Here is a 22910-nt window from a genome sequence, read left to right on the forward strand (position 1 = left end):
TTTTAGTTGCAACAAGTATCATAATTTGTCAGTTCTGTAACTCAAGTAATGCATTATGGTTCATTTCAGAGTTGGGCCTTTCCAGGAAAAAAAAAAAACTACATTTCCTTGTACCTTTTGTCATAAAAAACAAAATCCCTGAAGCATCTGCACAATCTCTAATTCTGCACTTGTCAGCACAGACCAGCCAATGGTAAACCTACCATTGTCAGTATGGATGCACTGCTAGCTGATTTAACTAGGGAGAATAGCAATTGTTTATCCTCATTATTTTAAATTTATGGAAGAAGAGCAACATCATGATGAAACATAGGTTGGAGGGCACATGTTGTATTATTCTCAATGGAACACTTGGCTCTAACACTGCACACACTCTACCCAGTTCATTGTCAGACTGTGAGTCTTTAAAATAGTTAGAAAGGTTATCATGTCTGTTATTCCTCTTATAAAGCCGCAGCGTTTCAGACAATGAGCTTAACTAGGCTGTAGAAAGACAGTAGAGGCAACACATAAAAAGGTGGATACACAGTAGGCTATGTGCTGTGTAGACAATATTAGGTAATAAGTCACCAAAGGGATTTAAATTTTGGTAACTCAAAAGAGCTGTAAAGTGTGCCAATCAGATTTTCTGTGTAGCTCTTGAGTCTAAAGAAGCCAATAAATCAGCCAAATACGAAAAAATATATTTTAACTGCTACTCTTTGATGCTGCTACTGTTGAGCGTGCATAGCTGTAATCTTATGAAATCATTACCTACGACTTTGGTGAAGATTACAAACTACTAAACTTTTTATATATATTTCAGATCAAATTTGACAGCATAGTTGTTTTTAAAAAAAAAAAAAAAGCTGAATGTGTGTCATGCAGACATGAAACATGGGATGTCTGCATGGGATGAGAAAGTATATCCACTAAGACTAAGTTCTGAGTGGTTCTTCAGGTACAAGGTGAATTTCTAACATAATAGCAATGAGTGCAGTCAGATTAAGGGAGCTCAGGTTCAGACTCACTTCAGCCTTCACTACATCTTAAAGATAAATGTTTTTCTTGCATTTATACCATAAAAATGTGCCATAAAGTGTGCAGCCTGAGCTCCTTCTGTCCACTGCAATGATGACAGGAGAGGTAGATTCTCTACACAGTACTCAGACAGTTAAACCCACAGTGCTACAGGTAGAAGGAGAAGGACAGCACTGGGGGAAAAAACAGATCACAGCTGGCCTGCAGCAACGTTTACCGGCAGATCTGCCCTCAGGCCTCGGCGGTGAGGAGGTCTGAGGTGCTCTACAGAAGCCCCCTCTATCCACCACTCAGCACTCATCTGTTCCACCACCACCTCCCCAGGAGGGTACTCTGAAGGCTCCTCATTGTCATCCGTCCCGTACTCCACGTCTATCTCCACCTCGCGACTGATAGGTGACCTCACAGTGCGTACTGTTTTGCTGAGCGGGTAGGGTCTTGGCGGGGTAGTACCATATCCAGTGTTGGCTGCCACAGAGGCAGCCATCTGACTCCTGAGCATGGCCTCCCTCCTAAGGCGGTCCCCTAGCCCTCTGAGCAGTGCTTTGCTGGTTGGAGTCAGCTGAGTAGGACGGCGAGCTGAGAGCCTCCTGCTAGTGTGACCCTCATATACATTCACATCTTTTTCTCCAGGATAACTGATGGTGTCCACCGTGTCTGCGTAGTGAACTCTGTGTTGTGTCTTAGGCTTGACCTGCGGGGGCCCCTGTCTTAGTGAAGGCTCTTTGGCTACAGGTCTGGGGTCCCTGTTAAACTGGTGATGGGGAGGCGGGACATGTGGGTGTGGGTTGGCATGATGGGGGTGTTGTGTGGAAGCATGGTAGGGGCGTTCTGAGTCCCTGGGGAGAAGCTGGCTGGGTCGTGGTCGAGGCTGATTCTGGCGGGTTAAAGGCTCCTCTAGACTGCTATCCTCCTCTTCTGTCACCTCAGGGATACTGAACAGCTGCTTGTTATGGGACACCTGAGGAGGCAATTTAAGAATCTTCTCCAGAACCTCCTCATCACTGTCAGGAGTCTCTAACTTGCGTAACTACAATGGCCACAAGTCAATCAAGCAAAATGGGGTCGGTAAAGGTGGGATGAGAAATGTTTGGTAAATAAAGGGAAGTGCAGACAACACAGATGACAAACCAGCCATGCAAAGGAAAGAGAAAAGAAAGAAAGAAAAACATAAAGATTCTCAATCAAGCATGATAAAAATTATAACAGAAGAAAAAAGAAGTGATAATTCAAACATGCAAGACACACTGAAAGAAACACAGCTGACAAAGTGCATGTTAACATGAAGATAAGTATGGCAGAGAAATATAAAGTTAAACAATTTTACCCTGTTAGCTGCACATGTGTAACCCCTGGCCTGCACCTCCCCAAGGTGGTCTGAGTACAGGTCTTCCTCCTCCTCCTCCAGGATGTCAGACAGATCGGAGCGGCTGTTGTCTGCGTTGTAGTCACATGGAGGTTCCACAAGTCCTCTGCTGTAGGCCTGCAGGAAAACAAAAAAAGGATCTGATGTGGATATACTTATAGAAGTATCTCTCACCTCCTATGTTTTTCCTTTTGTATATTAGTGTTTTCTGATGAAAAATTTCCTTTAGCAGCCCAGTATATCACTCACTGTAAAATTTTGTTCTTAAAAAAAAAAAAGGAAAAAAAAAAGAAAAGAAAAAAGGCAGCTAATCTGACATCCTCAATCCTTACAGGTACTTTAAGTTGAACACATCTTGAAGATAAATAACAAATTTGTTGTTCAGTATTTATTACATATACACAATGAGAAGCTCCATCAACTGATAATGAATATTTACTACAGAGTCTTTCAATGGTTTATAAAGTTTAGGCAAAGCCTTTGAAAACTGTTTCAAAAAAATCAAACAACTGTGTCAGAGTTGTACCAACAAAATTCGTAATGATGATGGGGGAAAAAGCAACTTTATGCCCTGGAGTCATTAATACTCATGTCAAGCTTTCTTCATGGTAAAGCAATAACTCCAACTGATCAATGATGTAAAATTGTTTAATAAATCATTGATTATAAAGTTGTGATCTAGTATAAGAAAAGCTCCAGACAATGGATGTTTGAACCAATTCTAAATTATTTATTCCTTAAAGTTCAATTGTATTATCTAAATCTACATTTGCCCATTTAGCTAACTTAGCTCTACAATAGAATTGAACAGCTCCTGCAAAACAACCCTGCCACTGCAACGATCACCCATTTATTCCTAAGGTTTACAAGTTCACTGACAGTCCAGTAACAGTAATGCCTACAACCTTACAGATAAATGTTCAAAGTTTGGTAAATTAATATGGATACTTCTAGTCCTTTGAATCAGTTGTTTTTCAACTTTTTCAAGGCACACCTAAGATCAAGTCAAAATCTCAAGGCAAGGCATACAATATCAATTTGCTTAAAAAAATAGCCTCCTTAAAACATGTTAAAGTAACTTTATTTGTTGTATAGTTTAGAAATAATATATAATATAACAGCCTCCCTGGGCACACCAAGACTTTCCTTGAGGCAAATCATTGTTCCTTGCCCCACCATTTGAGAACCACTACTTTAGATACTCTAAAAGATTACTCAAACACTGGTGGCCATTTTTATGATTTATATGAACCATTGCAGATCAACAGCTTAATATATGAAGGGTTGATTATTATGGCATAAAATTCACATGACTTGCACTTTTGCTGTATGAGGTTTACTACATTCGCCTTAACAGCCCTCTAATGTTTAATCTGTAGTTACACACAGCTCAGAAATATTGAATATGTACTTGGGGTCTGGATTTTCAGCAGGAGAACTGTTGTAGTTTGTGATTGTAATACATGTGTAGTCTGAGCTCTTTTGACCAATCAGCAGGCTTTGGTGCATGCAGGAGATACAGGCTGTATAGAGCTTTAGCTCTCAACTGGTGGGTCAGGAGTCAGGACCCTAAAGTGGGTTGCAGATGTAAGCTTGGGAATTAGAAAAGTTGGTTTAAAAAGTCAATGATATAGCCAGACGACAGGTTTTGACTAGATGGAAAGACTGTAACCCTCAAACATTCAGACAGTGAATCAGAGACATGCTTCATTTTATTAAATTAGAGAAGATTAGGTACACAGTCAGGGGGTCAGCTGAAAAATTCTTAATGATTTGGCAGCCTTTTCTGAGTAATGTTGATGTTTGAAGCTCTGATAACTTCGTGGATGAATAACCTTTGGTATCCATGTATGTAATAAGAAGCTCTGAAAGAAACAAGTGGAAAGATCCCTGAAATGTTCCTCTAGTCCATATGTCATTGCTCTTTTCTCTTGTGTATTTAAATGCTGTTTCTGCCCTGGACTGTGAGATGTGCTGCTTTAGACCCCCAAACACTTGTACTACACATATTCACTTTATCTATGTTCTTTTTTGTGTTCTTATTACCCACGCCGATGAAATCGGCAAGGGGGTTATGTAAAGGGTTCCATATCTTTCTTTCTTTCTTTCTTTGTTCATTTGTTTGTTTGTTTGTATGTATACAAGATAACTCGAGAACGGAAAGTCGGATCTTCACCAAACTTTCAGGGAATGTTGGGATAGTGACAGGGAAGATCATTTTGGTGATGATCCGCGCACCCGTTCAGTTTTTCTCAGACTTCGAAATTTTGAACACCATAGTAAACAATGGGAGTGTGAGTTCCTTGATGGCCCTGCCTCGGCGTGGGTCTGCCGCCTCAGACAGCCATTCTTTTTTTTTCTAAATTTATTTAAGATAACTCCTGCTTGTATCTTTTAAATTAACTTATATTCTTTCTGGATGCTATCAGGGTTGGGGGGGTGGGAAATTTTTTCACTTAACACTACTGTGACACCACTGTACGCTGTTGGAAATTTATTGAAAAAATTCATAAATAAACTTTGTTCAAAAAGTCAATGTTTTGTATTGTTTTCAGGGACTAAAAGGGGATAGGGGAGATAATACTGGTTTCCATCTTCAAGTAAAGACAAAATAAACTGAAGTGTAAAGTTTGGATTCATGTTAGCAGTTTAGCAAAGCTTGGTGTAAATGACTCAAATGGCATGAACAGTGGCAAGGTTAGTGAACTTTATTCATACCCGTGATTAATTTGATTTACAGTGAGTGAGCCAGCCTCCTTTCACACATGATTGTTATCACAGGACAGGACAAAACATGTTATAGTGACGATAATGCTCAAAACAAAAGAAGGGGGTAACCCTATGACCACTTCGTTCACTTAAAGCAGCTTAAGAAACATGAAGCGCATACTAAAACCACAACACAAAACCATAAAAAACACAGTAAAACGTAGACCGTACCCTCCAAACTCTCACTGCAGGTCACAGCACGTGCATATGCCTCTTTTAGGACAAATGGGACAAAAGGGGAGCCATCAAGAAGCCATAAAATGATATTTTTTACTATCTCTAGTTGAAATTGCATCATTCCTAATTTGAGGGCTGGAAATCGTTTGAAAATCTGTCATCATGAAGTAGGGGTGGGTCCTGAGACTAGAGCAGTTAAGAACCACTGGTACAGAGAGCAAAGGTAGTCTGAACACAATCTGTGCTATTGCCATCCTGGCTCATACTTACAGTAATCCAACAACCCAATATTACATAAAAGTGCAGCCAGTATTTCATTATAGATCAAACACTTCAACTTGAGTGACAAATCTACTCGATGCTGTACTGTGAAAGTCAATCAGTATTTGGCTCACTGACTACCTGAGCTGAATCAGAAATGATTGATCTGATCTTCCAACAAAAAGTCTGTTTCTCATTCATGACAGCCCTGACAAACCTTGATTTTACAAATCTGAATCATGATCTTAGTTCAGAAAACTTAAGATCCACTAATTGCGAGTAAATCAGACTCATTGCACTGCAGCAAGCCAGAGTAAAGCCTCTGAGTGACTACTATTTACTGCTAAACTAAGAATCACAAGATACAGAAGCGAGGCTTATGAAGAAAGGTCTATCTTTCATGTAAATCTTTCATAACTTACCAACAGCATCACTATAATAACTAAAAAATTGGCTTCTTCTCCAGAGGCATATATTATCACCAGACTCTGACATAAGATGATGAATTAAACTTTGAGGTGCCTGTGATATACCTTAAGTTCAGTCCTCAAAACTGATTAAACTCAGTTAAACCACAATACCACAAAAAGTTCTGCCGTGGAGGGGAAAGCATACAAGATATTGTCAAAGCATAGGGTCTGACCTGCTGCCTCCTGTAGATTTCTGGCTCCTGGTCCTGTCTCAAGAACTCCTCGATGGATACCAGGCGGGTGTTCTCTCGCTCCTCCTCTGCCTCTGCCTCTGACTCCAGCGGTGAAACAGGAGGTCGCAGGAGGTTAATCTCCTTAGGATTAAGGAGGTCTGTGATAGGGGCTTTGGGTGGAGTTGGGATGCGCTCAGGGGTCCCGAGCTTGGCACAGGGATCCTCTATGAACTCTGTGATGGATGGGAAAGGGCGTATAGTTCCAGGGCTGTCTGTGTCTCTGCGCTGCTCCAACACCACTGCTGCTGCCGTCACTGCTGGTGGTGCAGGAGCCGCTGCTGCTACTGGACACGGTGGAGGCGCTGAGGTGATGGGGGAGGTCACATGAACCTGAAGACAAAAAAGGGGTTTAGAAGTCTAAAAATATGGGCAAAAACGGAAAATGGTATTCAGAAATGCTCATGGATGCTTGATCCCAAAAGATAAAGTACATGCAAATATTTATGGAGCATGTAACGTACACTAAAATCTCTACATCATTTATGTGCTCAGTTTGATCCAATTCAGCGGTGCAAAACTAAGCAGATAGCTCACAAAAAGTTTTATAGAGCATTCAGGGATCATTTGATTCTATTTACTACCACAAAAGGTCTGGAACAAAACAATAATGTGACTGAAGTGTAGACTTTCAGTTTCCATTAATAAGTTTTAACAAAAATGTAACATTTGCCATTTTATTCAGAGTACCGTCACCATGGGGCCCACATGTATTTGGAGAGAATAACATAGTCATAGCATTCATCAAGGTACTCAAGCAACTTTAACTGTAGGTTAGTAAACACTGGGATAAAACTGGGACCACAGGAGGCCACATACTTGAAATATTTAGTTTCTATTGGCCTGACTAGTCAGTCTGGTGTATTTCAAATCCCTTAAATTACATCTCACATGAGTCTCTCCCTTGCGTCACCAGAAGATGTAGAGACTCAAAGAAACGAAACAGAGGACAGAGTACATAAGAAATCTGTTTTAAGAGACCATAGATGTCCTTTCCTGTACAGTGTCTTGTTAAGTAATGTGCGTTTGTCATGACAGCATCAGCTGATCATCAATCAGCTGTCTGCAGGCTTAAACAGCTGTTGGTGTCTGTGTAAGCATGCACTGTATTTATTCTCATAAGATACACACCGTACCAGTGTTTAGTCTCAGTACATGTGTGATCACAAACACCTGAACATAAGGAAGAGCAACCTGCAGTCAACTAAAAAAGCATACAGACCACTTCTTCCAAAATCATTAACTAATTGATGCGTAGGCTATCTAATGATCATCTGATTATGACCACTACTGTGTAAACACCAATTCTATAGAGTTTCATACACAACGGACATTATTTATTGGTTTTAAGTTTAGGAAAATATTGAAATCGTTTAACAGTCAAACCCAGTTTTCATCAACTATTGGACTGATTTAAACTTTCCAGACATGACAACAGATGTAAAACTTTGTCTAACTGACTCCTGCTGTTAAGACTTTAATGCTCTTTATACGGTGGTCTAATAAACACAGAATCACTGACCATGACAGAAAATATGTATAGCCCATATGATTAATTTCATTTTAAGACCTATAACACACTTTTTGTTTGATGCTGAATCAGAAAACAAATCAAATATTAAACTCAATGTTTCATTGTAGATACTAGTTTTAAACACTTCTTCAAATGCCATCTCATCATGTATTTAAAAAATTATGTTTATGATGTGTTCAATGTCTAGTGTGTCAGTTCTATTTTTTTAAGGAGAGTGTCTCCTCTGTCATTGAGCTCTGCTGATGTTGTGAAGTTTCACAGAGGTCTGATGTGCTGCAATGTCTGATCAGTGAGTGATATCCAGCAAGGGAGCGCGTCCTTCAGTAAAAAGATTTCCAGGAAGCCTGCTATCATGTGTCCTCACTTATCGGTCCCAGGTATCTCTGTCCTCTCTCCTCAATCCTCTCTTCTTTGAGAAGTTCAAGGGCTCTGGGATGGTAATTAAGACAGTGGGTCAGAAACTACTTCCAGTTTGACCAACCCCAAGGACAGATCTTTTAAGAGACTTGAGAAGCACCCATTGCCTCCATGCATGTGACCTTTTAGAAAAACATCTTAAACCACTCATGAACCTCTTACAAAAAGGCAGAATATCTTACCACAGGAGTGATGGTGGAGGCTACTGGTAATGTGGCCTCACACATAGCCAAGGCAGCAGAAGAAGATGGGTTGGCCCATGCCCTCACATATGAGGCAGATAAGAGACGATCTTCTGAGTGAAGGGCATGAGAAGGATTGGCAGCAGCCTCCACTACGAGGCCAGAGCAGTGAGAGTCTGATGGCAAAGAGTTGGGCAGCACAGAGACTTTGGCAGCAGAGTTCCCGTAGGATGGCGGAGGAGGCAGGTTACTACAACCTGCAGGGGTGCAGGGTAGGGGTGGCACAACTGGAGTGATGACTGCTGGACCTGACATGATGGCAGCCAGCTTAGAGGGCACATTGACAGGCAGAGAGTCGCAGGACTCCCCATGGGCAGATGTGGTGCGGACAGTGAGCTCCTGAGCTGCCTGCAGAGACTGGATCTGAGAGGGGCCCAGGAGGGCACTGCCAGCTGTTGGGGAAGACACCTCCAGCACCTTGGAAAGGGGAAAAACAGTCTTTTTTTAAATTTACCACATCACAACAGCAAACAGTGACAGGCCTGAAGCTAAATTAAAACACCCTACCCAGCAGGGTTACAAGGATGCAAAAAACTGTTCTTGCCTTTTTCTTATCAGCATATATTGTATATCCAGTCACACGGACTCCGTTGGAGGTCCCAGCAGCATCTATAGTGACTGGCAGCCAGCTAATGAGGGCGATCCCAGGGGAGGGACCATGCTCCAGCTGCACATCCAGAGGAGCATCAGGGGGGCCTGCAGAGATCCAAACCAAACACCACAGCCAGGAATCAGCAGAAGACAGAGAAATGTTAATGAAGGATCAAGAGATTGAGTTAAATCTACAAAGCACTATTCAACAAAAAAGGTGATGATCACAAAGGGCACATGATTCTAATTAGAAAAATACTATCTAAACTCTAAAAGAACACTAAAATAATTCATAAACCATATACCTGAGTTCCCAGACAGTTCGCATGAAACTTAAGCAAATTTGAGATTTCATTTAGAGAAATGTAGTGTTACACTCATCACAAGTACAATTCACACTGAACAGGCCTGAAAGTTACATGTGAAAAACCTCAAAGACTGCCTTTTACTTGTGCTGCAACTCTTTTGGACAATATCAAACCATAAATAGCATGTTTACATGTTAAAAAAAGAACAAGCATCCAACATTAATAGGACTCACACACTTAGCGGTAATGTTTGATCTGTAGGTGTGGCATCCAATGAATTAGGTGACCTATTTTTACTTCCCTTGGAACAATGCATCCTGTACCAAGGTTCTATAGCTACTTAATTTAGGAGAGGCTGGTTGGAGCAGCTCACAAAAGCAGCTACACAAAAGAGAAACAAAGCTGTGTAAAAGTTTGAAGACCACTGCCCAAAACTACGATGAAATTCAACAAACAGCTGAGAAGAACCAGACATTTTAGTGGCTGCACATTCACATTTCTTCATCAAAACACAAAACTTGGAATATTTGAACTGTTTCATGCAGGTATTTGGTATATTTAGCTGCTGAATCAAATAATAGAGTTTTTACAGGGTAAAAAAAGCTACTTTTTGGACAAGATCTGGTTTCACGGCCAAATGTGAGAAAAATGTTGACATTCTAGATGTATTACACTACAAGAAATACCAAAAAACATCTGTATCAGCTAAATTTGTTATTGCAAACATTGGTATTGGTATCGACCATAATTTTCAAAATTTGAGCTTTTCTAACCGTAGCCTCTGTAGTTGGGGTGTGTGCTTTGTCAAATGAGCTAAAGCATCAAAATGACAGGCCAATCAAAGAATTTATGTGGAGTAAATGTATGTCAAGGTCAGTCAGGAGATGTGCAAAAACATCTTCTCTGCCAGGACAAAAACTTTCAGTGCGACTCCCGTCTCTTGTTTCAAAGGAAAATGTGATACTGTACTGATTAAACGGTTGCTTTCCTACAGCTACATCTGAACTAATAGCTACCGCTACACCAGGCATTGGATACTAAGGCAGACCCCATCCTTTTAGTGTGCCTCTTTTCTCTTATTCTCATAAGGAAATGTTGCCCACTTCTGACAAAACTGCTGCTGTGGATATGCCCAGCCTAATCACTCCACTAGCAGGCATTATATACACCCACTCACAGTACAACTATCCACCACCCTGTAACTCTCACAAACTCATGCTGAAGCGAGTTGGCGAAAGGGCAAAAACATCTTTTCCATCTTAAAAAGCCTTAAGTGTTGTTTGCCTCTTTATTTCATACAGTAATGTAGTCAAGATCTGATAAAACTGCTGCTACGTTGTAGTTGCATCCAAGCTAATTACAGCACTGAAGGCAGCTATGCATTCGGCTAATACAACTAAACCCCGCCCATAGCAAACGCCTCATTCTCCTCCAATGATTCTGATTGGTCCGAACAGCATGGTTTTTGGCACAATGCTGTGGTTTGGAGGTTTTCAAGATGGATATGTCTGATGACAGACATGGAGTCTGGCAAATTCTTCTGCTTTGCAAGGTTAAAAGCAGCATTGAAATATTGACTAAAGGTAGAACAAACAGATTACTTGCAACTGGCTAAAATCTTTAATTTAAACAAATCAGAGGATTAATATGTCAACTTAGGAGGTCAAAGCACACTGAAAAACTCAGTACTGTGAGTCTATCTTCATGTTACTTCTCCTAGCCCTGTTTTAGTCCGAGACAATATTCAACAGAAAATCCACCAGGTTTACTTTAAGGACTTTTGATGGAATCTAAGTTTTTTCAACCAAAAGTCCCCAAAACCAGAATATGGTCTAAAAGAGACATGGTAGAGGAACTTCTCATACTTAATCACTGTCCAGATCTTGAGTTAGTGCGATATTTCAGGAGGGAATATCCTCCCCCTTGGCACAAATGTTAACTTGAACTTACAGTTGAACTGAACTTTGATTGAGTTCATCAAAGGTTAAAGCCTCAGCGTGGCCCAATTCTAGTTCTCCTGGTTTGTTTTTAATTGTCTATCTGTCCCAGACAATGCCATCCATTTTCAATGAATACAGCATCTACTTTTTTGTACATTTTGGTTCCTCTGCTTTATAAAATATTAAGGCTATTGTGAATGAAGATAGTCACAAACATAAGCTTCACTTATAAACTAGAAGTGTTTGCTGTCAGGGGCAGCACTATCACAGCCCAAAGTATCAAATTCAGGAAACAGGAGTAAATAAAATTGATTGATTAAAAGAGAAGTGCATGTTTGGTATTTGACTCAGTATTTTTGGTCTGAAGAAACACTGAAGAAACTTTGTCAACTTTGTACAGAGACAGTTAATGAACTACATGTATTTGACCTTTCCAGTCCTGTGACCATTCAAAGTGCAAAAAGCTACAGCCAACATTTATCCATCAAGACACTGATGAGAGGTATATTTCACATCCAATTATTTGGTCGGCATTTACACTCTCATACATACATACTTTCCCTTTAGGAAAAACTTGGGGTTCAGAATCATGCCCAAAAATACTTTGACATGCGGACTAAAGGTACCGAGGATCGAACCACTGATCTTTAGATTAGATGAGGATTAGTAGCAACATCTTAGGGCAACTCCTCTAATCTACACACACCTTGGATCACACCATATGAGGACAAACACACAGCCATTAGAGGAAATGTATAAACATGAGGCACCAATGACAAGTATCTCCTCTTTTTAAATGTCCAGTTCAATTAGTGATACTGTTGGCATAGTGCAGTGTTTCTCAAATGGTGTGGCGAGGCCCAATGGTGTGCCTTGGATCCATCTAAGTGAGGCAAGGGAATTTGTACATCCATATGATATTACTACAACTACACAACAACTAAAGATACTCTAATGAGTGTTAAAGAGGTTGTTTTGTGTGGATATGGATTTTGAGTTCTTTGAGATTTTGGCTTGATCTTAGGCGTGCCTTGAGGAAAAAAAAGTTGAAAACCAACATAGTGGGTTTGTTATTTGATATTTGTGAGGAAATATTTCCTCTCACTGGCATCTCTTTAGATGGACATTTGCTGAACCTAGCAGTACACTGAGAAGGACAGTGTTGAGAGATATTGCTTCAGATTTCATCAAATATACCATTTTCAACATATGAGAGTTGGATGGATCCAGAAAATTTGAGACCACTTAGATAAACTCTAATTCTTAGTTGATGCAGTTTTGTGTTAGCACAAATTGAGTTCTGGTGGTTCATGTTTAGACAGTACAAGCTGACCAAGTTTCATGTATTTGAAAAATTCCACACAAACTTTACAATGACTTAGACTACGTGTATAATGATTTGGGCATGGGAGACCAAAGAAACATCATCAAGAAAATTGCTCTTCACATTGATGAACAGAAAGAATGAAGAACGAATGGGAGGATGGGTGATTGAGTGACTGAGTGAATGAATGAGGGGGTGGGTGGGAGAGGGGGGTTTGGGATAAGGAGTGACACGGGAACATTATGATGATTATAAAAGGACAGTAGGTGGGGGTAGGATTCGAAAAGCTTCTGCTTCTTCCTACTCCTTTTTCGGACTCATGAAATACTTTGTGGGCTGTACTATGAACTATTTTATTGTTGCTTTATTTTTGTTGTTTGTTTTTCTGAAATAAATAAATAAATAAATAAACAGAAATGCAGAAGATTTGCCAACGGAAACTCACAGAAATACAAGACTTGTGTGCTAATATTAAATGACATAGTTCATCTATTTGTTGATATAAGAATGTATCGACTGCAAAGGTTATGCGTGAGTCTTGGAGATTTGGGTTGTGCTTGTCAAAGAACTTGCCACCTTTAACTTCTAGCTGTAGAGAAACTGATGGATGCTTAGAAAGTTAAAAGTATAATTATTCTTAAATGGATCAGTCAAATGAGTCCAAATCATTTTTCTTGATTAAATACTTGAGTCACAATTGTTTTATTTCAACTACTGTCTTATCGCAGCTATCTCACTGTCACATTATAATTAAGTGTAGGAATCTTGGCACCTTCAAAGAAAATCTCATATTATCTAAACCTGTGGAATACTTCTTCTGAAAATTTAATAACATGCAGTACACTGGTCAGGCTAAAAAGACTGTATAAGAATCATTTAGTTATGAAATACAACATGGAAAATTCATATTTATATGAATATGTTGTATTTATTGCCAATGATTGGCTGGGATTGACTGGCAACCAGTCCAGGGTGTACCCTGCCTCTCGCCAGTGACAGCTGGGATAGGCTCCAGCCCCCCCCCCGACCCCGGTAAGCGGTATAGAAAATGGATGGATTGATGGATACCAATGATTGGTAACAATAACGATCCATCAGCACTGTTTTTCCTATGAACTTATTTTTGTTATGGTTATGTTTTTGTGAAGTAAGAGGGGTAGGTTTAAATAAAATCTAGCTTTAGCCTTCACCCTTTCAGTCACCTTGGAAATTCAGAAATTTCTCGTTGACCTTGTGAACTGTTTTGTTTGTTATGAGTAAACCAAAATAAATGTCATTCATTCATTCATTCATTCATTCCAGAAGGGACTGAATCCTGACCTGCCATCAGCGTGTTGAAGGTGATTGTAGCGCTTCTGTGTTCACGTCGCTCCACAGGTAGCTCCCATGGTGTGCGGTGCGGCCGTGCTTCCACTTTGACAGTGTACTGCAGGCTCGGTAAGAGGTTATTGAGGCACAGTGAGTAGCAGCCAGCCTTCACCAGCTCACACTCCTCCTCATTCAAGGACACAATGTGCACATAGTTACTGTTGCTGGGCAGCCAGGCCAGGTTGGCAGAGGTGGCGGTTATCCTTTCCACGCGCAGCTGCGTTGGCGCCACACAAACGTCCCGACCCACCAGCATGCTGCAGCGCAGCTGGTCTGAGAGGCCTTTCTCTGTCAGGCTCTGCACTGACACGCGGTAGGCCTTGAGGTTTATGTCCAGCCGCTCGAGCACTGCTTTGGTCTGAGAACCGAAGGGCACATTGAGCCGCAGCTCCTGGTCCACATACACGTTATAGCTCCACACATTGCCCCACCCAGCTGGCACCAGCGGAGGGTCCCAGCCGATGATGATGCTCTTGGCAAGCTGCTTAATGAGGGTGAGTTTACGTGGGTAAGGCACAACGTCCACTCCCACCTCCTCCAAGTCCAAGTCCAGGCCGTTGGTGAGGGGGGCTGGGACAGCCAAGGCTGATGCTGAGTCTGAAGGGGCTGAGGCGGGGCCAGAGGGAGTATGGGCCTCTGTCCTTCCTGAGGCGCTGGCGCCCAGGTGGAGGTGATGCTGGTGGCTGGCACTGTGCAGGCTGCTGTCTAGCAGAGAGTTGTGAGACACGTCTCCTGTCTCTGGGTGGTGAGCGCTCATCACATCGTCATCTGAAACACGTTCCACGAAGTTAGAGGGGACCAGCCCTCTGCGTCCGTCCATCAGCTCACCTGTAGGGAGCACACGTGAGACCATGAACACCATGTTATTACAGACATGTGATATTAAAGATACATAAATTCATATTCCAGACCTACCTTCATAGAAGCCATCATCATCCATGTCGCCGTACACATAGATGTATTCTCCAGCGGTGAGTGGAAGCTCCACTTCAGGGTTGTCATTGGGGCCATCGTATGGGTTATAGCTGTTGAAAATGACAATAATAGGAAGTTATTTTGCTCATAATTTAACAGACTGTTGATATCCAGAGTAGGGCTGCAAGGCAATAAAGATTGCCATTTACAAAAAGACATCACAACTTAACCAGGGAACTTCCTGTAGAGACACGGCCATGCACTTCTCTCTCTTACTTTCATCCTCTCTCACATATGCAATGGTAATAATATACAGATAAAATTGTTCGGCAGTGAGGTCATCACTGAGCCACCTGCTACTGTCTGAGTCTGGGAAACAAATTAATTGATGTGACAGGCAATGAATCATTTCTGCTGACTACGTTTGCATTTTTATGACTCAGTGCTGGCAGAAGCCAGGGCTGGATGCCTTTTAGGGTTTTCCTTCCATCCGTAACATTCTTGTGAAAGCTATTTCTCAAAAATGCTTTCTGGGATTTTTTTTAAACCTTTGCAAATATGTAAAGCCTGCACCATAGATGAACTGATTTGATTTTGGAGGTCAAAGGTCACTGTCACCTTACATATTGTGAGGTTGAAGTGGCCTTGTACCATAACGTAACCTCTTGAGATTTCTGCCTTCTTTACGCATGTGAACAAATACAAGCAATAATCATCGTGTTTTGTTATCGCTCTAGGCTAACATAATCTCAAGAGACATATAACAGAACAATAGTTAGCAGGGGCAGAGCGTCATAAAACCACCTGGTAGTTGTTCTAGTTAATATTAGCCAAATATTAACTTACAGCCAAAACTAGTAACAAGAGAGCCAGGGGTTAGGTATCACTGTTCCATAAAATTTAAGTTATTTACATTAGGTGTTCTACAGTAAAAAAGGAAAACATGATTTGTTTACAAGAGAGACTTAAGTGTCCAGCACTTTTGTATAGGTTATGCCTGATTGACATTGTTTTCTTGTTGAAAAAACATAAATAACGATCTCAGTTCTCAAAGAGAAAATTGTGTTTCACATTTTAGCAAGAATGGTCCATCCCTGGTAGAAAGTGCAAATGGGCTTGGTGTTGTTGTACTGTTTCATCATAAGTGGACCACATTTCTTCATTAAAACAAGAGCAATGAGCCACACTGAAAGCCTCTCTTAGCAGAGATGTTTTCTGATAGAGAGCTGTGCATGTCTGCTACCTCATTTAGCCTTGTTGCCCTGGTTGATCTGTAATGAATATGGCAGGCAGAATATTCGTTCAGTTTTGAAAATTCCTGCCAATTCCAAACACTTTGTGGGTAAGACATCCCTGATGACAGTGAAATACATATCCATGCACTGAATATATGTAGCAATATCTGGTGTGTTAGGTTAATACCTACCTATATCTTGCAATGAAAACCTGAAGTTTTGCCGCTCCTCTGCTGGCTGTGTAAGGTGCCGGGGCCACATCAATATCCAGTTCTTCTACTTCACTGGCAGTGTCCACCTGAAAATACCAAATACAAAGAAGTTATCACTTAGTCTTCTCTCTTTTCAGGATTTCCTCACACTGCATTAGTATCTGAAAAACTCATAAATGAGAAATTCACAAAACTATTTGATTACCCCTGGAAAGATAATCTCTATAATCTTTTTTTTTTTTCAATAAAAGTTCAATATTTTTTCTCATTTCTCATACATTTAAAATTCTAAAAAGTCCATAATACAAAGGTTTTGACTTTTACTTGTCAGTTCTTCACCATAAGATGAATAAATCTGGCTCAGTGTTGTCATTCTTAGGATAAATAATTGCTACTAAATAATTTCCTTTAACATAGAAAGAACTATTTATTATCTCATATCCAAGAACGTTCACATATTGCAATACTATTAGTGAGTCGCTGTGGTTAGTACACAATCACCTTGATTTTTCATTCATAGCCGTTCCACAATACCCAATGAAAGAGGTTTATTTATAGCTCTGGGAAAACCTTTTTAAGGATAATCACTTACAACTACTACTGTGTAACCTTCATAATCCACAGAGGCGAGTGGATTATCTCACTAAATATGAGCTTTATTGAACGGTGTGCAGACTGGAGGAAAAGACCACCAACCTGTCAGTTATGCAAGACCAGACACTGACTCTCTGGACACATGGCACAGAAAAAAAAAAACGACTAAAACATGGCAGCAGACTTCCCTCCTGAATGAGCAGAGGGCGTGTTGGTATATTCAGCTACAGTGTGTACTCGCGTGTGATGACAGGAGGTTAAAGAGGGCTTTTTAATCCATTAAATCCACACAATCAATGTGATCGTGCATGGCTGTCTTGGTAATCTTGATGAGCAATCTGCCTGTCTATGTGGTTACAAAGAAAGCAGAAGAGCTGCAGGCAGAAGTCCTGCACAATGACATAACAAGGAAGAACACTGAGAAAAAGCAGCTTTATCACAGACCTACAGCCAGGAATTAGAGTTCCTACAAACTCTAACAAACACAGCAAATGCAGATGAAAGGGCAACCATTTTAGACAGCAGATGTGAGAAGTAGGGGTTGTTTCTAGATTTAGTGTAGTTTAAAGCTTCTATAGGGAGTATTTTATTGGTGAAGAAACAGCACATACTTAATAGTGATTCCTCTGTATGACCTGCTAAAGCATTTGAGACCATCAACTAAACGAGCAACTATTTCTGGCATAGATATTTTTAGTGCCTGTCGTTGCAGTCATTGTGTAATAGAGCAAAATGATTTACAGCATGCAGACTAAGAGCTGCTGTTTTCATATTCTTAACAAATTTTCAATATGAGTAGTTTGTGAGACTGTGAAGACAAGAATGATTAAGTGTTATTAAGTGTTATTCTATAAACATACACACATAAACACACTCTACAAGCCTTCACAGGACTGAGACAGCAAAGAGTGTTGTACTGTATTTTATCAGGAAGCTTTTACAGAGTAATAACTACCAATACAACATTTTTTCTGTTTTACTAATAAGTGCATGGAATTAAATTAATCTTCTAAAATGAAAAGTGGTTTTAGAAAGTACATATGGGGCTCATATTTAGTGGTGCGTGGTAAAATATGAATTACTGATTAAAGTCAATATTATCATTAAGGACTTGAAAATATTGTCTAAAAAATCTTTGGATGTGATTTGGTGTGATTTTTTTCCATGCCAATTCTACATTAAGATTTTAATTGATTTTCTTTCCCACTTACAAAAGAAAATGTCCTCAGACTGAAAAAGATATGACCCAAAACAAGTTCTGTTTTCAGTGTAACAGACACATCTAACCAAAGTAAATGAATTTCACTTTCAGGGTTAAAGTGCAAACTGTAAACTTGTCTTTAAAAGTGCACAATGTAGTTTATATGCACAGTATTTTTTATTAGAAGTAGCATTAAGAATTATGGAGTTTCTTGTTTTTATCATGTTATGTACAAAGTTTATCTTTGGTTTATATATAAGCCCTTATAATTGACAGAATATTCAATAAATAGGTTAGAACCACAGCAATCATGTAAGATTGCATTACCCTATTCATAAAGACAACATTGTAAATTGTACTGTATTCTAAAACTTATTTCAGTGTTTGTTCACAAATAACTCAGTAAAAAACTTATTTTAGTAATTTTCACCCATCATAGTTTCACTTTAGTTTTAGTTTAAAACATTTTATTTTATTTTAAGTTCCATCAAAGTGATTACCGTACATTTTAGACAAAAAACCTTTAGTCATAACATTTGTTCTCTTTGTCTGAATCTGATGCCAGATCATATTTGTGTTCATTGCACCCTGAAAAACCTAGGATCCATGCTTTTTACAGCGGAGAGAACTACAGATATGTTGTTTTTTGATTGATTTACCTACAGTGGAGAAATATTATGAGCATTTTTAGTCTCCTTGACAAAAACTAAATGTACTTTTTGTCAGTGTTGTTATCACCAAAGATCTATTTTTAGTTGGTCTTAGTCTAGCCTTTTTCATGTAGATGTCAAACCTTTCTGGTCATGGTTTTAGTAGACGAAATTAACACTGGAGGTGTGGAGGAAGTTTGAAAAAAAAAAAAAAACAAGAAAAAAAATCTCAGCTTTTACAAACAAAATTTACCAGTCTAATTGATGTATCTCACTGGACTGATATTATCTACACAATTTAAAACAGCGGTTCTCAACTGGTCTGGCATCAAGACCTACTGCCTTCTCTTTAAGAGAAATTAATACCAAGTTTTTGATATTTCCAACAAAACATAATCAAATAGACAGAGAACACAAAAGTGGTAAAAAGTAAATCATTACAGAAGGACATGCATGTATGCACCTCATTTTACTACATTTTACAAGACATCTGGTTGAAATGTGGTAATTTCTAAAGGAATTTCCTCTTATCTTGGGAAACCCAGTTTTGTTATCCAAAGAAAAGGAGATACAACATTAGAAAAATTGAGACAGATACTGAAATTGAATATTCATCATAGGAAAGACTAAAAATAGATGTATTAGTTACTGTAAATCCCCTTTGAGCTTCTGTACATATCATTTTTGCCCAATTTTTTCTCTTGGCACAGATTTGCAACTCACTGGACTGAGCTTTGGACCCACTTTTGAAACCCTGACCCATCAGTGGAAACCACTGATTTAAAAAACATGATCTGTTATTTCATCATTGGGTTAACATTTAAGTTTAGTATGAGCATTATAACATTAATGTCTCATCTCAGGGAATCACAACATTTTAAAAATGAATTAAAAATCTGTGCCTTCAAACATTTTTGTTTGCTTATTTGGTTCTACAACTTATGACGTCTGGCAGTGTATTAAAATGTTTGAGTCTAAAAATGAGAAGGGGGCGGGAGCTGTTATTTGAAAATGATTCATGTCTAATGTATATTAAATAGTGAGTCACACGATGTTTTGCAGCCCGTGTGATTGACAGGCGACCAATCCAGGGTGTACCCTGCCTCTCACCCAGTGACACCTGGGATAGGCTCCAGCCCCCTGCAACCCCCAACGGGATAAGTGGTGTAGAAAATGGATGGATGAATGGACAATTTTTTGCCATGTAATACCACGAAATTTGATGGCTCCTGTGAGGAATTTTTCAGGTTTTTCTGAAAGAGGCTGAAATTAATACTGAGGCCTCTTTCTGAGCAACAAAAGCAAACCGGACCGTCATCAGAAAAGGCTGACTACTCCTGACTATTTCAGACAAGTCTTATTAATATAGACAAGCTGCTGACTTGAACTAGGTGGCAGACTGAGCAGTTGACCAATCGCTAAACCACTCCTCCCCCCACCCCATCAACCCTAAGCTCACCTGGACAAACATCCAGCACACTTCCCAACTGAATGCTAATGATGTTCGGTTGAGTGGGCTTTAACTAAACTGTCAAAAAATCCCCCAAAATATATCAGACTAAAATGAAAAGATGATACGACAAGCTAACATTACAAAGCTAAAGTTGGCTATAATGTTAGCAGAGATTTCTTAATTTACATTAACTTTACACGGTGATGTTCTACATGATGTTAGAGACACAATATACAGTACGAGGTTATACATATTTGTCACTTTGTAGAAAACTTTGCAAACTATATTTAGCCTTATACATTAGAATAAATGTAGACATCTTTGTTGATCTTTATGTTATGAGCTGTTTGGTCAACCACATAGCCTAATCCAGAGGAGATACTTTGTTGTGTTTATGTGAGGTTTAGAAATCGGGATAGAATACACCTGATTCTCTAGCCACTCAGGATATCTAAAATCGGTGTTGCCTTTATGCCATGCACATCTTTTAAAGTTTTAGCTAGACAAATTTCAATAAAACCACAGGAAATCAAAATTCCTACTGATTTCCAATGAAGGTCAGCCACCAGATGTCTGAAAGCATTGAGGAGCTGCAAGAATTGTGATTGGCACTTGAGGGCAGGTTTAGTGATAGGTCAATATGTAGACATCACTAAGAAGCAGAAACAGCTATGATTCACAGTGAGTGAACCACTTCACCATTTAAGACAGCAGAATGAGAGTTATGATGAAAAAAGACTGTTAGATATGTAGAGGACAAAATCAGAAAAGGGAAAAGAAGTATCCCACAGGCTACAGGGGGCTCTTGGGTTGAGATGAACTGAAAGCTCCTCACAAGAACTTTACTTGGATGCTTGGCATGATCACAAAGACCTTCAATTATATATTAAGAGGGCTGTTGTGGCTTTAGGTTTTGAATCTCTAACACATAACTTCTCATTCACATCATTTAATGTTGTTTTGATTATTTTTTCAATGATAAATTATAAATGCTTTGACATGATTAAGCACTGTAGATCTCACCTCATGTGTTGGGCTGGATTTGTGCGGACTGAGGTGGGTGTCAGACTTGGGGGTGAGGTGTGCAGTCTCTGACTTGCTGGAGGTGGAGCCTGACTTGCTGACGCTGATGGTGGGCAGCTCCCGGTGCTTGGTGACAGGTGAGCGCTCCACTCTGGACAGCCCTGCAGCGTGGGGGGTGGCCCCCATCCGCAGTGCAGCTGCCACATCTAGCAGGAGAGAGAGAGGATAAATACGTAATCCAAGACTTTAACAGACAACCTGGGCCCTCTCACTGGTCAACCTGGAGCAATCCATGAGCAGCTAGGTGGGTGAGGTCACCAATCGACATGCAGGAGGCGGCTCAAGGTTGAACCTGGCTGATTAAACAGTGGAGAAAAAATCCTTTCTCCATCTGTCTGAGGTCAGAGGCCACACTACCTTGTGTCACACCAGCACTGTTAAGGGGCTTAACTGGTTCATTTCTCACCGTGGACCACGAGCTCCGGCCCTCATGAGAAGGTAAGTGTTAAAGAAAAGCCGTGTTAAAGAAAAGCCGTGATACAGTGCTGGACTGTGATGGTGGGATGATGTGTTAGAACATGCCATGCTGACTGTGACAGTGCCCAACACCACAGAGACACAACCGAACGGATCTTTACCCTCAGCACAGGGGAGAGTGTCACCTCCCTCCAGACTCCAGAAAGCTATTTCACCCAGAGACACCATGTCCCATGAGCCCCCAGTGCAGTCTAAAACACATGAACAGTGTAGAAAAAAACAGACAGAAAGCAGGAAAGACTAGGTTTGCACAGCTGAAAAAAATGGATGGTTGAAAAGCAGTATTTTGTCCAGTGAAAAGAGGGATAGAAAAAGCATTTCTGAAAAAGAAAGAGCTCAAATTAGACACACAAAGATAAAATCTAAGAGACTGTGGTCTATGTATAGTGCTGAGAAACAAAGGAGGACATTAATATTAAGACAATTAATGAAATAATACTTTCAATCACTTTTTTAATGGCCCTAAATTTTTAGAAAATGTTACCCAGGCAGTAATTTGTGACAGAACTCAGCTTCACTTCTGGTGAATATGCTGCTTTAAAAACTGAAACATTTGGGGGAAAATACCCACAAAACAAGGATGAAATACTGTGACAGTTGTATTAAGTTTAAACTATAACATATCTTGAATGTTATAATAAAAAACATAAAATCTTCAGAGGGAATCTCTTAGTTCAAAGAAGCTAGGCTGATGATAGCCATGTGGTTTTCAGCAAATTAGTAATAAGTTAAGATTTTGCTACCACTCACATGAAGCAGGACAGCCATTTTTAATAATATTATAAACAGGGATCCTTAGGTTAGGACTTTTTAAGACCTTTCTGAAGTCCCAACATGAGAAAAATTAATAAAGAAATGAAAAGGCAAGAGAGATTTCTCGATACTGGACAGAGCTGATTTATTTGGTTCATTTCACTACAAATGAAATGTCAAGTAATATAGGAAAAACATTCTTGGCTTTAAACACTCAAGTTTTATGATTTTTGGCACAGTAAATGCCTCTTTTCATTCAATATATGGAATGGTGATATTTATATACGCAATAAGAACATACACTAAAAAGAACAACTAAA

General features: G+C 39.8%; 1 protein-coding gene across 7 annotated transcripts in view; it reads right to left on the reverse strand.

Moving 5' to 3' along the window:
• Positions 1-22910, reverse strand: part of LOC121518468 (peripheral-type benzodiazepine receptor-associated protein 1) — a 112846-nt gene that overhangs the window by 19340 nt on the left and 70596 nt on the right. For 6 of the 7 annotated variants that reach the window (XM_041800787.1, XM_041800790.1, XM_041800788.1 and 3 more), the window contains 10 exons: positions 21939-22028; positions 21301-21506; positions 16359-16465; positions 14933-15042; positions 13970-14845; positions 9031-9182; positions 8427-8903; positions 6237-6626; positions 2348-2503; positions 1238-2050 (listed from right to left, as the gene is read on the reverse strand). In XM_041800787.1, the coding sequence (XP_041656721.1) occupies positions 1238-2050; positions 2348-2503; positions 6237-6626; positions 8427-8903; positions 9031-9182; positions 13970-14845; positions 14933-15042; positions 16359-16465; positions 21301-21506; positions 21939-22028 (3377 nt within the window). The remainder of the gene's footprint in view (positions 1-1237; positions 2051-2347; positions 2504-6236; positions 6627-8426; positions 8904-9030; positions 9183-13969; positions 14846-14932; positions 15043-16358; positions 16466-21300; positions 21507-21938; positions 22029-22910) is intronic. The other variant, XM_041800789.1, reaches the window with a different exon arrangement.

The sequence above is a fragment of the Cheilinus undulatus genome, linkage group 12 (genome assembly GCF_018320785.1).
Source record: "Cheilinus undulatus linkage group 12, ASM1832078v1, whole genome shotgun sequence".
NCBI lineage: Eukaryota > Metazoa > Chordata > Actinopteri > Labriformes > Labridae > Cheilinus > Cheilinus undulatus.